The 15,644-nt window shown below is 43.0% G+C and overlaps 1 protein-coding gene across 3 annotated transcripts in view; it reads left to right on the top strand.

Annotated features, from left to right (window-relative positions):
* Positions 1-15,644, top strand: part of LOC124712513 (protein ABHD11-like) — a 54,948-nt gene that overhangs the window by 19,229 nt on the left and 20,075 nt on the right. For 2 of the 3 annotated variants that reach the window (XR_007005584.1, XM_047242823.1), the window contains exons 4-5: positions 1,643-1,816; positions 1,893-2,077. Coding sequence is in view for 2 of the 3 variants with exons in the window: in XM_047242823.1 (XP_047098779.1) it covers positions 1,643-1,816; positions 1,893-2,077 (359 nt within the window). In the remaining variant the exon portion in view is untranslated. The remainder of the gene's footprint in view (positions 1-1,642; positions 1,817-1,892; positions 2,078-15,644) is intronic. The other variant, XM_047242824.1, reaches the window with a different exon arrangement.

Here is a 15,644-nt window from a genome sequence, read left to right as displayed (position 1 = left end):
TACTCAAAGAGTTAAGAAATCGGAGGAAATATAAACCTGGACGATCAGAGAGGGGTGGAAACATTATTCTGTGTGAGTGCCAGTCCGTCACTTTGCTTGGTTCCTAAACTGTCAAGTTATATTTTTTATAATCTCCACTTAGGTTGTGACCACCTTGGTACGTAGCTCACTATGTGATATGTCATCTTATGTGCACTGGCCATGTTGTTGTACATGTGTTCTGAAAGGCTGTCTATGTGTTTCAGTTAGTGCTGTCATGGATAAGACAAACAGTTATAGTTGTAAAAAGAAATAATCATCAGCTTTTAGGTTAAGTGGGGGAAGAGGCAGGGGCAATATTTCTGACAAGGGAAATTTGTTTACATTATATCAGATAACATTGTGGAAATTGTAGAGCCTCATATGTTGTTGATGTGGGAAATTAATGTCAACTATAAACGTCAGCTGGGATTCTACAGTGGAACAAGTTGGTGTCCAAATGAACCCGGGGGCAACCAGACTCCTGTGACCACAACTTTTTCAATGAACCATGCTACCTTTGTAGATTCAGTGCCATACCTTGGCATGTAACATGGCAACATCTTTTATGTGGCAACTAACTAACCAACCGCCTAACCACAGTTGGACTGCAGCTGAATGGAAACATATAGTATTCTGCATCGAGTGAAGATTTTTGTTATGTAGGGCAGTTGAATAGGGGCATGGTGACTGACAAATGCTGGAGAGAGATGTCTCTGCAGTTGATGCAGGAAGAACAGAATTGGGTACTGTATTGTTATGATAAGAGGAAAATTTTGATACCTTTTACTACCAATCCATACACTAGATACACATGGATGATTCAGTTACGAATCTGTCCTCAATAATAACATTCAGTTGTACATGACGGTTATTTCCCCGAGGGAGGGTGGGGTCTTTTATCAAGGTATTGCATTTACATACACAACTAGAAGGATCACTAAGTAGCTAGAAGAATGTGATCAAAAGTATAAAGTACACTTTTGGCTAACAATTCCGTTTTGTAATCTGAGAGATTATAACAGCTGTGAAGATAGCTTGGTTACCAAAGCACATAAAGACCCATCAGCACCCAATTGAGTCACTTTTATCTTGTCTAGTAACTGTATATTCAGCTTATCGTTATTACTATAGATAATATCACAGAATTATAATAATGTGATTTGGAAGTGTAGTCCAATATATCTGTGACTCTGTGGCTAAGTAGATTCTTGTAAAAGAATTCATCTGAGAAATACATGCATCTGTATTTCTAATTTCAAACAATTGCCTAAGATATATATACTTCTTAAGAAATGAATACTTTGCAGAGAGAGAGAATGATCATTAAATATTGTCTTATGTAATACTAATAAATGTTATATTAACCTGCTGACTTTCGTCTTCTTGAAGTAACTGTGCAAGAGGATCTACGATATTATTTTTCAGTTTAGGTTGTTAATAAAATGTGTTATCATAAATCTAAGATATTACATCTTGTGTAGTGATTTGCCAAACCACTTGCAAGTTGTGTGTGTGTGTGTGTGTGTGTGTGTGTGTGTGTGTGTGTGTGTGTGTGTGTGTGGACACTATTCAACTTTTTCCAATTTCTTGGAACATGTTTTTAACATGTGTTTGTTTTTAGCCAGAACTTGTGGAAAAGCTGGTTGTAGTTGATGTTTCTCCAAGGAGAGTCAGTCCAAGTTTCACCACAGTTAAAAAATACTTAGAGGCTATGCAGCAAATAGAGTTTGGAAAAAGCATGTCATTGTCAGCTGCTCGTAAGCTTATAGAACAGAAATTGTCTCCCATTGTAAAAGTATGTATTTTAGTAAGTGACAGAGGCCAAATACGTATTTGATCTGCATTTTTTTCAGTTCTTTCACTTTTTATAGGTACCAGCTGTCTGTCAGTTCCTTGCCATGAATGTAACTCAGGCAGAAAATGGTGAGATGAAATGGAAAGTAAATCTGGATACACTTGTAGACACTTTTGATGAAATTTCTTCATTTCCAGCAACAGAAAAAGTTTTTGAAGGTCCAACATACTTCATAGGTGGAGGTGATTCTGATTATATAAGGTTTGTTACATTTCTTGAAGTTCCTTAAAAATTATTATAATGTATCATAGTTTACACAAAAAAGTGAATTTCTTGCCCCTAACATTTGTGAAAATTACAATACTGTGGAAGCATGGCATAAATGTTAATTTCTGTTTGTGTAAAAACATCATCTGTAATGTTAAAACTTTATTTATTCACTATAAATGTGATTTTGGTGTATTGTGCCATTTTCAAGTGGTAGCTGCAACAATATAAATTGCATAAAGACCTATTCAACAAGGGAGTCATTCATTCACTCACTCACTCACTTATTCATTCATTCATTTTCTTCTTCTTCTTCTTCTTCTTCTTCTTCTTCTTCTTAGCACCTTCCCATTGGATTGTGGTCTGTCTTTTGGAGCAGTGCATCCATTTCTTTCTGTCTAACGCTTCCTGTGGATTTAGGCATCTTGGTCTTAGACACGTGTTTATAGTGCATTGCCACCATAATTTGGGTCTTCCACATTGTCTGTGGCCCTCAACGGAGAGGTGATAGACTGAGCTGATGACTGAAGCAGGTTGTGCCCTTGTGATGTGTCCCGCCCATAGAAGTCCCCATTCTTAGATCTTCTCATTGATTGGAGCCACTCCAGTGAGTTGTCAATCAATGTATCGTTGAGGTGCCTAGTGATTTCCTCAGCATCAGTATTTCCATGACATGTAGGGAGTGCCCAGTAAATCTTCACACGACCAACACTTTGTACTATATAATGCAACTGGCCTCACAGTCACTTGGTATATCTTTGATTTTAGGTGAATAGGCCTCTTCTTATCATAAAGAATGCCAGTGAGGTCTCTGAATTGCATCCAGCTTGCTTTGATTCTTGCTCACACATCTTCATTCACTCTGTAGACAAGAACCTAGATACTTACCTTGGTAAGAGGACTTCCATTAATCTGTATATTTCCAGGAAATGGAATCATTTTGAGGCACTCAGTTTTGTGGATGTTTGAACAGAGGTCAAATCGTTGCTGAAAATCACACCATGTTTTGACCTGAGTTTAAAGATCCTCCATGGTATCTGCCACAGACACCACATCATCATGCTCTCAAAATATGAGGGTGGTTTGAAAAGTTCTTGGAATGGAATAGAAAAAAAAAGTACTTACATCACTGGATTTTTTTTTATTTTTCGATGTAGTCTCCTTGTAGATTAATGCACTTGGTTCAATGATGTTCCAGTGCTTTGATCCCATCTCAAAAATGAGTTTCCTCCAGGCCTGCAAAATAGTTGTCAACTCCGGTTATCAATTCTCCATTTGCAGTGAATCTTCATCTATGAAGAAAAATTTTCAGTTTTAGGAAGAGATGGAAGTCTGACGGAGCCATATCAGGTGAATAAGGTGGATGTGGCAACAATTCATACCATAGTTCATGTAATTTTGCCACAGCGATGGCACATGTGTGCACGCACATATTGTTTTGATGGAAGATGACTTTCTTCCTTGCCAAACCTGGCCTCTTTTTGCCATGACCTTTTCCACCAAAGGAAATGTCTTTGCTTTCTTTGGTAGCAGAGAGTCTGTGGGGTATAATTGTGCACCCAAGTTTCATCTTTGGCCTCAAACCGGCAAAAAAATTTTTGTTCATTTCTCCTAAAGCGCGCCAAACATTATTCGGATATGTCCATTCTCATGCGTTTTTGATCCATCGTCAAGAGTTGTGGCACCCATCTTGCAGATAATTTTTTCATTTCTAATTCTTCAGTTAAAATGCGATATACCTTTTCAGATGACATTTGGCAAACATGAGCAATTTCACAAACTTTCAATCGGTGATCCTCCATGACCATTTTGTGCACTTTTGCAATGATTTCTGGAGTGGTGACACATCTTGGCCGACTACTGTGTGGATCATCATCTAAGCTCTCCTGACCAAATTTAAATTCATTTATCCACTTGGCAACAGTTTAATATGAAGAAGCAGAGTCCCCCAGTGTATTCTGGAAATCGACATGAATGTCCTTTGCTTTCATACCTTTCTTTATGAAGTACTTACTCACTGCTCGAATCTCGATAATTCCCCCCCCCCCCCCCCCCCCCATCTTCGCAAATCACTATGTGGGAACAACAAGAGAACCAAGTCACTGCCATAGCTCTCTTCCAAGAGCACTGATGTGGCACGTGTTCGCAGGCAACAATCCAATGAATATCACATGAACAACTCATTGCGCTAGCACTGACCTCTCGTGGTGTTTTCGAGAACTTTTGAAACCACCCTCGTATTTTACAAAAAAAAAAAAAAAAAAAAAAAAAAAAAAAAAAATTTTAAAAATAAATAAAAATTGTTTTTTACAAAAAATTATAGTGTGAAGTGTATCAAGGCACTGTTCCTTTTAAGAAGACGACGTCCTTGTGTCATCCATGTTTAAATATTCTATGTATCTTTTCATGCTTTCCCGACATCTGTTGCAAAAACACTTCTCGGGTTTGCCACCAGATTGTATTGTGTAATTTGCACAATATTTAATAGATGCAACTGCTTGACATCATCATGTGGTAGTATCTGCTGCTGTCACTGCTGCAAGGCGTGACTGATGATAATCACGTGGTGGCAGTAAAATTTATCATGCTGGGAGCAGGCAATATGCGTGTGCGAGAAGACACTTGTAGCTGGAGGAAAGTGGCACTTCTGGTGCCCCGTGCTGGGAGCTGCAGAAGGGCCATCTGCATGTGCACCATGGGCAATGACAAAGCTGCTGGACACTCCCAAGGTTAAAGGCAGAACTATATCTCAGTAGCGCTCTGCGTCATGTGATGAATCGGAACTACAGTTTTAAAATTTCTTTAAAAGTGCCATATTTCAGAGAGGGAGGAAGGGAAAAGATCTACTCCAAAGGAGGATGTTTTCCAAAATACTTCATAATAATTACACTCATTTCTATGTGCCTGTTGACTGCTAAAGTCTGAACTGTATGGTGAGTGATACCTTTAGTCATCAATTCAGCAGGCAGAAAAAGAAAAATGTCGAGGAAAAATTGGAGTATTCTTTGCCTTTCAGCTACAGCAGGTGGTTAAAAACCCATGAGCTTCCAGTCATTGTCAGATGGTAGGTAACTGAAGTCTTTTTGATAGCTTCATCCTTATACAGCCATATCACCAGCTGTGATGTCGTTAGTGCTCAGTCCATTGGCAGATACATCATCATTCATCTCTTATATCCATCACACTGTGTACTTCAACCTTGTAATGGCCAGATCCTGCACTACTAAGTTCCAGGCAGCAGCTTGTATTAAGAGCATTTTCCAATATTTTAATTTTTATCCAGTATTTTAATTTCTATCATTTCTTTTATTATGCTTTCTCAAAAATCATTTCTCCTCATAATGACAGAGGTATTTTCAAATACAGTATGGCTATAATTAAACTTTTGCTACTTGAGCTAGTATCGATGGGAAACTATATGGGTAGTATAGATGGAAAACTGTATGGATACCCAACATTATAAAAATGATGTTAAGTCTGTGTTCTGTAGGATTTGCAGCGTTAGTGGTCATGACTTGCCACTAGGTGCCGATACTGGTATAATGATATAGGGTTAAAACACAAGCATCAGCATCATTACAGTTACAGTCGGTCAACATGGGTCTGCAAAAGGTGAGCAGGGCCTTACTCATAAAGCTGTTTTATCAAATTAACATCAGCACTGCTGCTCTTTGAGAGTATCAGTACATTAGAGGGATACGGAGAAGTCCTCTTTCCACACTGTGACTGAAAAACATAATTCAAAAGTTTCATTTGGCTAGTGATTTGACAATTGCTCCTGTCATGGCTGAGAATGCTAAATGCAGTGTACAATCTTCAAGCAGTGTACAAGCTGTGTCACAACAACTGAGCATTCCTTCTGGTAGCTGTAGAGCAATCTCTGTTGCATTTTCAGGCTATTGGGGATTCAGTGGTCATCACATTGAGCAACCTGGAATATAAACATGGTATGCAGCTAAAAAGTGTTACCTTCCCTTATCCTCACTTGCACAGTTGTTTTTTTTTTCCCCAATGTTATTCACTTTTTCTGCTCCAAATGTCCTTACAAATGTTTCCATTTAGTTTTGGCAAAGTCAAACAATGAAAACTCCAGGTAGGAATATCAACAATGCAGGAAAGACAGATTGCTGCATACTGTAAAGAAGACATGTTAAGTTGCAGACAGGCACAGTTAAGGCATATAAAGCTTTTGGCCACAGCCTTTATCAGTAAAAGAGAGACATGCACCATTCATAGACACAAGGATGTGCACCTCATGCACACATGACCACTGACTCTAGTGCCTTGGACCAGAATGCTGGAGTTGACAGTTATTTGTGCATCAGATGTGCTTGCTTGTTTGTATGAATGGCGTGTGTCTCTCTTTTTACTGATCGAGGCTGTAACCAAAAACTTTATGTAAGTGTCTTTTAATTTGCCTGACTGCAACTAATTTACGGTAAGCAGCAATCTGTCTTTTCCACATATAGTTTCATTGTCCTACAGTCACTTGTTTAACCCCCTCCCCTCCCCCCATGGGTCTGGTGGTAAGAATAGGCCCAATTTATTTCTGCCTGTTGTAAGAGGCAACTAAAAGGAGTTCCACACATTTCGACCCTTAAGTGATGGTCCCCTGTAGGGTTTGACACCTATTCTTCAAAATTTTCCTGAAGAGCAACCCAACTGGGGAAGGGTGCCTTACATGGTGCATTGTGTCCATTGTGCATTGAGACCTTTAGCCCACTTTCTCGTCGTCACATTGCAGTCCCACCCAATCTACATCTCTTGGGCGAGGACACCTTCCTGGGTGCGTATTCCACCATTCACTATGCAGTGTCGCTTTCTATGTAGATGATGACCATGGACTTCTTTGCACCTCATATCCAGCACGGTAGCCAGACTGTTGTGGTGGGGCTGCCATGTACCCTGTTGGTTGTAGCTCCGACCACACAGGGATCACTCTGCTGATGCCTGCGCTGTTAACTCTTCATGTATGCCAAGGGGTAGATGCCCATCCCCCTGGGGCATCAGGACTCCTGGCAGTGGCCATCCTGCCAGGTAGCCTTTGCTGTGGCTGGGTGGCGTCCATGGGGAGGCCCCCTGGTCGGAGTGGGTGGCATCAGGGAGGATGACACGCAATGAAGTGTAGTCCATCATCTCTTGCTGGCAGTGAAACACCAGCAGTCTCTAAGCATTCACGAGCTCAATTCAATGCACAGAAGTATGACCCCAAATCGTTCCCCTCTGTGGCCCCACTGTGGGAGGAATGCCAGGCTAAGGATGGCAACACATCTTATTCGCCCCAGTACATTGTATGTTCGAGAGCTGATAGGGAATCTTTCATGATGATGAAGCCTCAGTTTTTTGTTGAGCATTTAGAGGACAAGTTTGGGGAGGTGGAGGGCTTGTCCAAAATGAGATCTAGGTCAGTCTTGATCAAAACAGCATTCTCGGCCCAGTCACAGGTGTTACTTGCTTGTGACAAGCTGGGGGAAGTTTCTGTAACCATCACGCCCCATAAGAGCTTAAGTATGGTCCAGGGTATCATATTTCACAGGGACCTTCTTTTGCAGTCTGACGATGAGCTGGCGCAAATTTAGAGTGATGAGGTGTACATTTTATCCGGCGTGTCCACCAGGGTGCAAGGGATAATCAAATGATAATTAAATCAAGGCCCTACACTGTCGACAGTCGTTGGTACACATAGTTTGAAAATGTGTGCCCGACCGGGGCTCGAACTCGGGATCTCCTGCTTACATAGCAGACACTCTATCCATCTGAGCCACCGAGGGCACAGAGGATAGTGCGACTGCAGGGATTTATCCCTTGCACGCTCCCCATGAGACCCACATTCTTAACTTAATGTCCACACACTACATTCATAGTGCCCCTGCCCACTACACTCATTACTCACGGCAGACAATCTTACTGAATCTCGTAAGAGTTTGGGCAATGCGTGTGCATCCAGCACAGAAGAAGGGGGTCAATGGCCGGTTAACCTTACTATATGAAGATGGTATCTGTTCTTTCGGACATGTCCAAAAGAACAGATACCATCTTCATAGAGGGATAAGCATGTTGCCACTGGTGCTTTCATCTTAGACTTCGAGAGTGATACATTACCCGAGAAGGTTAAGGTGATGGTCTACCGCTGTGATGTAAAGCCCTATATCACTCCCCCCGATGCGGTGCTTTAAGTGCAGGAAGTTCGGCCTACGTGTTCCTGCTGTACTTCCAGCATCACATGTCGAGATTGCAGATGCCCATTACATCCCAATACTCCATGTACCCTGCCTCCCAGCTGTGTCAACAGCAGAGAGCACCACTTGCCTTGTCCACCAGACTACGAGATTCTCCAGAAAGAAAGGAAAATCATGGAGTACAAGACCTTGGACTGACTGACCTACACTGAGGCTAAGAGAAAATTTGAACGCCTGCATCCTGTGCATATGACATCATCCTATGCCGCCACTACGACAATTCTGGCACCATCAGCTTCACCAACCCAGTCACCTCTGAGCCAGAAGACTACACCTGCCCCCTTGACGGTAGGGTGCATTTCCCTCCCTGTTGCTCCTGAACCACCTACTTCGGGAGCAAACACCACCCCCCCCCCCCCCCCCCCAACCATCGGGGATGTCCATCCCCACTTCTAAACTGGAGAAGTGTAAGTCTTCTTCGGCTTCTCTCGCTAGGAAGGGCTCTGAGGATGGGGTGGAGATTTTGGGACCCGCTGAGGACCTAGATCTCGCCAGACCCTCAGACACAATGGCTGTAGGCTGCTCAGGCAATAAGTTGGTGTCAGCAGGTGACCCTGAGGCGTAAACTGCCTCATTGAATGTTCCATGCCTTTCCAGTCTCACAATGATGTCATCATGGAATTGTGGTGATTTTTTCCACTGCCTGGCTGAGCTACAGCAAGCTTTACACCTGCTATCTGCATTGCCCTCCAGGAAACATGGTTCCCAGCAATGCAGACCCCTACCCTCTGTGGCTATAGGGGATGTCAGGTGGAGTTTGCATGCTAAACTCAGTCTGTAGTGAACATGTTCCCCTTCAAACCCCTCTTGAAGCTGTGGCTGTCAGAATAAGGACGATATGGGAAATAACTGTCTGCAATGTATATCTTCCTCCAGATGGTGCAGTACCCCTGAATGTACTGCACTGATTGATCAACTCCCTAAACCTTTCCTACTTCTGGGAGATTTTAATGCCCATAACCGTTAGTGGGGTGGTACTATGCTTACTGGCCGAGGCAGATATGTCGAAACTTTACTGTCGCAATTTGACCTCTGCCTCTTAAACACTGGGGCCACCACACATTTCAGTGTGGCTCATGGTAGTTACTCAGCCATTGATTTATCACTTTGCAGCCCAGGACTTCTCCCATCTATCCACTGGAGAGCACATGATGACCTGTGTGGTAGTGACCACTTCCCCATCTTCCTGTCACTGCCCCAGGGTCAGGCTCATGTACACCTGCCCAGATGGTCTTTAAACAAGGCAGACTGGGAAACTTTCACCTCTGCTGTCAATGTTTAATCTCCCCCACATAGTTACATTGATGTGGTGGTTGAGCAGGTGACTACAACAATTGTTTCCGCAGCAGAAAATGCGATCCCTCGCTCTTTAGGGTGCCCTAGGTGTGAGGTAGTCCCGTGGTGGTCATCGGAAGTTGCTGATGCAATTAAGGAGCATCAGCAAGCTCTACAGCGGCATAAGTGGCTCCCTTCCCTGGAGCATCTCATAGCCTTTAAACGGCTCCGTGCCTGCGTTCGCCAACTTATCAAACGATGGAAGCAGGAGTGTTGGGAGAGATACATCTCGAGCATTGGGTGCCATACGTCACCTTCCCAAGTCTGGGCAAAGATTAAACATCTTCAACAGGTGTTTCCGGTGCAATCATAAATGGCGTGTTTTCTACCAACGCAAACACGATTGCCAAGCACTTTGCTTGAGCCTCTGCGTCGGAGAATTACCCCCAGCCTTTCGCACTCTCAAGCGGCGGCTGGAAGGGAACGTCCTCTCATTCACTACATACCACAGTGTATCCTATGACACCCCATTTACATAGTGGAAGTATGTCAATGCCCTTGTGCATTGCCCCAACACAGCTTCTGGGCCGTATCAGATCCACAGCCAGATGATTAAACATCTCTCATCTGATTACAAGAGACATCTCCTCGCCATCCTCAACCAGATCTCATGTGATGGCGTCTTTCCATTGCAATGGTGGGAGAGCACCATCATTTCAGTGCTCAAACCTGGTAAAAACCCGTTTTATGTGGATAGCTATCAGCCCATCAGCCTCACCAAAGAAGTATGTAAGCTGCCGGCAGTTGGGTTGGGTCCTGGAGTCATGTGGCATACTGGCTCCACGTCAGGGCGGCTTTGCCAGGGTCGCTCTACCACTGATAATCTTGTGTCACTAGAGTCTGCCATCTGAACAGCCTTTTCCAGATGCCAACACCTGATTGCTGTCTCTTTTTGATTTACGAAAAGCATGACACCACCTGGCGACATCATATCCTTGCCACATTGAATGAGTGGGGCCTCTGCGGCCCGCTCTTGATTTTTATCCAAAACTTCCTGTCACTCTGTACTTTTCATGTTGAAGTTGATGCCTCCCATAGTTCCATCCATATCCAGGAGAATGGAGTCCCACAGGGCTCTGTATTGAATGTGTGTCTATTTTTAGTGGCCATTAATGGTATAGAAGCAGCTGTCGGGGCCTCCGTGTCACCTTCTCTGTATGCAGATGACTTCCACATTTCGTACTGCTGTTCCAGTACTGTTGTTACTGAGCATTGCCTACAGGGAGCCATCCCCAAGGCGCAGTCATGGGCTCTAGCCCACGGCTTCCAGTTTTCAGCCGCAAAGGCATGTGTCATGCACTTCTGTTGGTATCATACCGTTCGTCCGGATCCACTCACTGTAGTGGAGACATATCGATTCTTAGGACTGCTTTTCGATGCTCATTTGACTTGGCTTCCTCATCTTCATCAGTTTAAGCAAAAGTGCTGGCAGCACCTCAGTGCCCTCCATTGCCTGAGCAACACCAATAGGGGTGCAGATCGCTCTACACTCTTGCGGCTCTACAGAGCCCTTGTCGAATCCCGAATTGACTATGGGAGTGTTGTTTATGGTTCAGCAGCTCCGTCAGTGTTGCATTTACTCGACCCTTGCACCACTGCGTGGTTCGACTAGCGACTGGATGAGTCCAGTGACCAGCATACTGGTGGAGGGTGGGGTCCTTCCATTGCAAATCAGATGTGCACAACTGCTCACCAGTTACACAGCACACATTCGTAGTTCTCCTGGGCACCCAAATTACACTCTCCTTTTCATGCCCGCAGCAGTCCATCTCCCGCATCGGCGGCCCAGGTCGAGGCTAACAACTGCGGTTCGTGTGTGGTCCCTTCTTACCGAACTGGAATCCTTCCCTTTACCACCCCTACTTACGATCTGTTCACGTACACCTACATGGTGTATGCTTCAGCCACAGCTTCGTCTGGACCTTTTACGTGACCCTAAGGACTCTGTTAACCCTGCGGCTCTCTGCTGTATCTTCCTCTCGATTCTTGATGTGTTCCAGGGCTCTGAAGTGGTTTACACCGATGGCTCGATGGCTGATGGTCACATTGGCTTTGCCTATGTTCACAGTGGCCATATTGAACAGCATCCCTTACCTAATGGCTGCAGTGTATTCACTGCAGAGCTGGTGGCTATTTCTTGTGCACTTTAGTATCTCCGTTCATTCCCTGGGGAGTCTTTTCTTTTTTGTACTGACTCCTTGAGCAGCCTGAAAACTATTGACCAGTGCTACCCCCATCATCCTTTGGTAGTGTCCATCCAGGAGTCCATCTGTGCCCTGGAATGGTCCAAGCGTTCAGTGGTGTTTGTCTGGACCCCTGGTCATGTAGGAATCCCAGGAAGTCCTCAATGAGAGCCTCTTGCAGGGACTCTGTGGTTCTCTGCTGGCTCTGCATTGACCATGCCCGGGCGACCCACAGCTACCTCCTGTGCCGTGAAGACTCACCTCAGTATCGGTGCGGCACCTGGCCCATATTCTGGTGCACTGTCCAACTTTGACTGCCCAGCGATGAAATCATGGCTTACTGGACTCGTTGCTGCTCATTTTATCTGACAACGCCTCATTGGCTGATTTAGTTTTACGTTTTATTCATGAGTGGGTTTTATCATTTGACCTAAGTTTTAGCACATGTTCTCTGTGTCCTCCACTCTAGTGCTTTAGGGTGGAGGTTTTAATGTGTTGCAGAGTGGCTGGCTTCTTTTTATTTTTGTGGTCGGCCAGCCACTGTCATCTGCTTTCTTGTTTTACTCTCTTCTGTTTCTTGCATCTCTCTGTTTTCTTGCCCACTTTTGTTCCTTTTAGTGTTTGTTGCCTTTCCTTTGTCCTCATGTTCTTTCATTTCTTTCTGTTTTGTGTTATATGTCTCGTCTGTTTTATTCTCACACTTGTGGAATTGTTTTATTAGGAACCTTGTAGTTTGGTGGCTTTCCCCCTCTTTTAAACCAACCAACCAACCAATCACTTATTTGTCATTGGTGCCCTCTCGAGTAGCAAAAGTTTAATTATAACAACCATGTACAATTTGGTGCCTCTTTTCTGAAGTGTGGTGTGCCACAGCTATTTTTAAAGTGTACGTGTAAATTTCCTCATGAGCTATCTGGTGGTGCTCCAGAAAAGTCTAGTTGCTTTTATTTCTACACTGACATTACATTTGTCCTCTGTCCATGTGGATATGAAAACTGAGTAGATTGATGCAGCACCGGAACCGAATTTATGACAACATCAGATTTTTGATGAAGTTGGGAGATACGCAGTACCCCTTTGTTTATGTCCTCATATGCCACTAAACCAATGGGTGTCTCAGGCAAAGTGTTTATAAGAAATTCACCTGACTGGACCAGGAGCTGCAGTCCCTGAGTCAGCACAGAACCTCATTTTCCTGATGGTCCTTGTGCATCGTGCAAAAGCTGCCTCAGGTGGAAAAAATTTGCCACAAGAACTGAGACACCTCTCAAAACTTCATCTGTGAAAATCCCTAAAATTACCATCAAACTCCAAAGGCCATTTCTGATGACGAGTATAAGTGAGACACCACTGAAAAATGGAGCAAGAAGTTTGGTATTACACATTCTGTGCCTCAGTGACAGGGAAGATCAGCTGGGCCCAGAAGAGAGAACACTAAATCAGTCTTCAGGTACCCAGCAAAAATATAACACCTTATGATGAGTGACAGTGTAATAGAAGAATTGACTGAAATTAAAATTGCAGAAAACACCCTCAATAAAGACAGCTGTCTGCAACTTGGTACAGCAAGAGATCCACTCGCTATAAGGCTGAAGCTGTTTCAGTGACATAGACTGAATATTGCCATATTTAGCTGTGAGCAGTGGTGACATCACTGCTGACATTATGTTTGTATAAGAAAGAAATCGTTTGTTGTGGCATTTTGTATAACAGCTAAAGAGAACCTGGCTTGTATCTCATGAGATTTAAACACTTGATTTGACAGGGAAACAGAAAATTTTATTAATTCATATCACATTGGGGCCATAGATTTGTGCAGACAAAGAAGCATTGTTTGGGCAAGACTCAGTATTGGTGGTGGGCATAAAATTATTATTGGATCCTTCTATCAAGAAACATACTCTCCTTGCGACGTACATAAAAACTTGAGAGAAAACCTTGGTTCGCTAATACATAATTTCCCCAACCATACTGTAATTATTGGAGGAGACTTTAACCATCCAACAATCACTTGGGAAGATTATGGTTTTGTTAGTGGTGGGTGTGACAAGACATCTTGTGAATCATTACTAAATGCCTTTTTCGCAATTACGTAGAACGGATAGTTCAAAATCCTACTCACAAGGAAAATGTTATAAATACAACAGCAAGATATAGACCTGAACTCTTTGAGGGCGTCCACTTCGAAACTGGTATTAATGATCATGGGGCAGTAGTAGACTAAGTGATTACCAAAGTACAACTAAAAAAAGTAGAAAGACATGCCTGTTCAGTATACTAGGGAAAAAAGTAGTCATATCTCAGTGAGGAACTTGAAACTTCTAGCTCAAGGCAGGAGTGTGTAGAAGAACTACAGCTAAAGTTTAAAAGAATAGTTGACCATGCACTTGGTAGATATGTACCCAGTAGAACAGTTCATTATGGGAGGGACCCTTCAATATATATGAGAGTCACTGTAAAGGAACTTCTAAAGAAAGAGAGACTACTGCATAGCAGGTGTAAAACAAAGCGTAGGGAGATATGCTAAATGAAACGTGTTTAGTTGTCAACCGAGCAATTCATGAAGCCTTTAGTGACTACTGTGGCAGGATACTGTTGAAAGATGTTCTACAGAACTCAAAGAAATTCTGGGCGTGTTTAAAATTTGTTAGTGGCACAAAAGTTGGTGCCCAGCAGTAGTGGACGAGATAGGAACTGAAACTGATGAAAGCAAAGCAAAAGTAAAAATGCTTAACTCAATTTTCAAATGTTGCTTTACAAATTAAAATCCTGGAGTATTGCCCAATTTAATTTTCATTACATTGAAAAATGAGTGAAATAGATATTAGTGTCAGTGCCATTGAGAAACAGCTGAAATTGTTAAAATTGAACAAAGCTCCAGGGCCCATCAATATCCCTATCGGATTCTATAATGAATTTGTGCCTGAATTAGTACATATTTTTTTAAAACTAGAATCTACTATAGATTCCTCGAACAAAAACTGTGCCTAGTTGTTGGAAGAAAGCCCATGTCACATTCATCTGCAAGAAAGGTAGCAGCTAGTGTCCAGTATCCTTGACATTCATTTGTTGTAGAATCTTAGAGCATATTCTGAGCTCAAACATAATGAGGTTTCTCAAACAGAATGGACTACTTCATGCTAACTAGCATGATTTCTGAAAGCAATGGTCACATGAAACCCAATTTGCACTTTTCTTATGAAATTAAATGATTGTATGGCATTGTTGGCCGGGAGGCCCCATGCGGGGCGGTTCAGCCGCCATATTACAAGTTCTTTTTAGTTGACGCCACTTCAGCGACTTGCGAGTCAATGATGATGAATGGCACACAACACCCAGTCATCTCGAAGCAGAGAAAATCCCTGACCCCACCGGGAATCATATCTGGGACCCCGTGCGTGGGAAGCAAGAACACTACCGCAAGACCACGAGCCGTGGACACTTTTCTTATGTGATGTACTGAAAGCCATGGGTCAAGACAGTCAGGCAGATGCACTGTTTCTTGATCTTTGAAAAACGTGTGATTTGATACTGTAATGACACTTATTATCAAAGGTGTGATTGTATGGGGTATAGAGAGAAGTTTGTGACAGTATTATGGATTTTTTGGAAGGTAGGACAGGGCAAGTTATATAGGACAGACAGTCATCGACAGATGTAGAAGTAACTTTGGATATGCCCCAGGAAAGTGTTGGGACCATTGCTGTATGTGTTGTATATTGTTGACCTTGCAGACAATATTAATAGTAAGCTCAACTGTTTTGCAGTGACACAGTTACCTATAATGAAGTTTTGTCTGAAAGA

This window comes from Schistocerca piceifrons, chromosome 8 (genome assembly GCF_021461385.2).
Source record: "Schistocerca piceifrons isolate TAMUIC-IGC-003096 chromosome 8, iqSchPice1.1, whole genome shotgun sequence".
NCBI lineage: Eukaryota > Metazoa > Arthropoda > Insecta > Orthoptera > Acrididae > Schistocerca > Schistocerca piceifrons.
The sequence above is the reverse complement of the archived record's forward strand: the minus strand, read 5'-3'. Positions and strand labels throughout refer to the sequence as shown.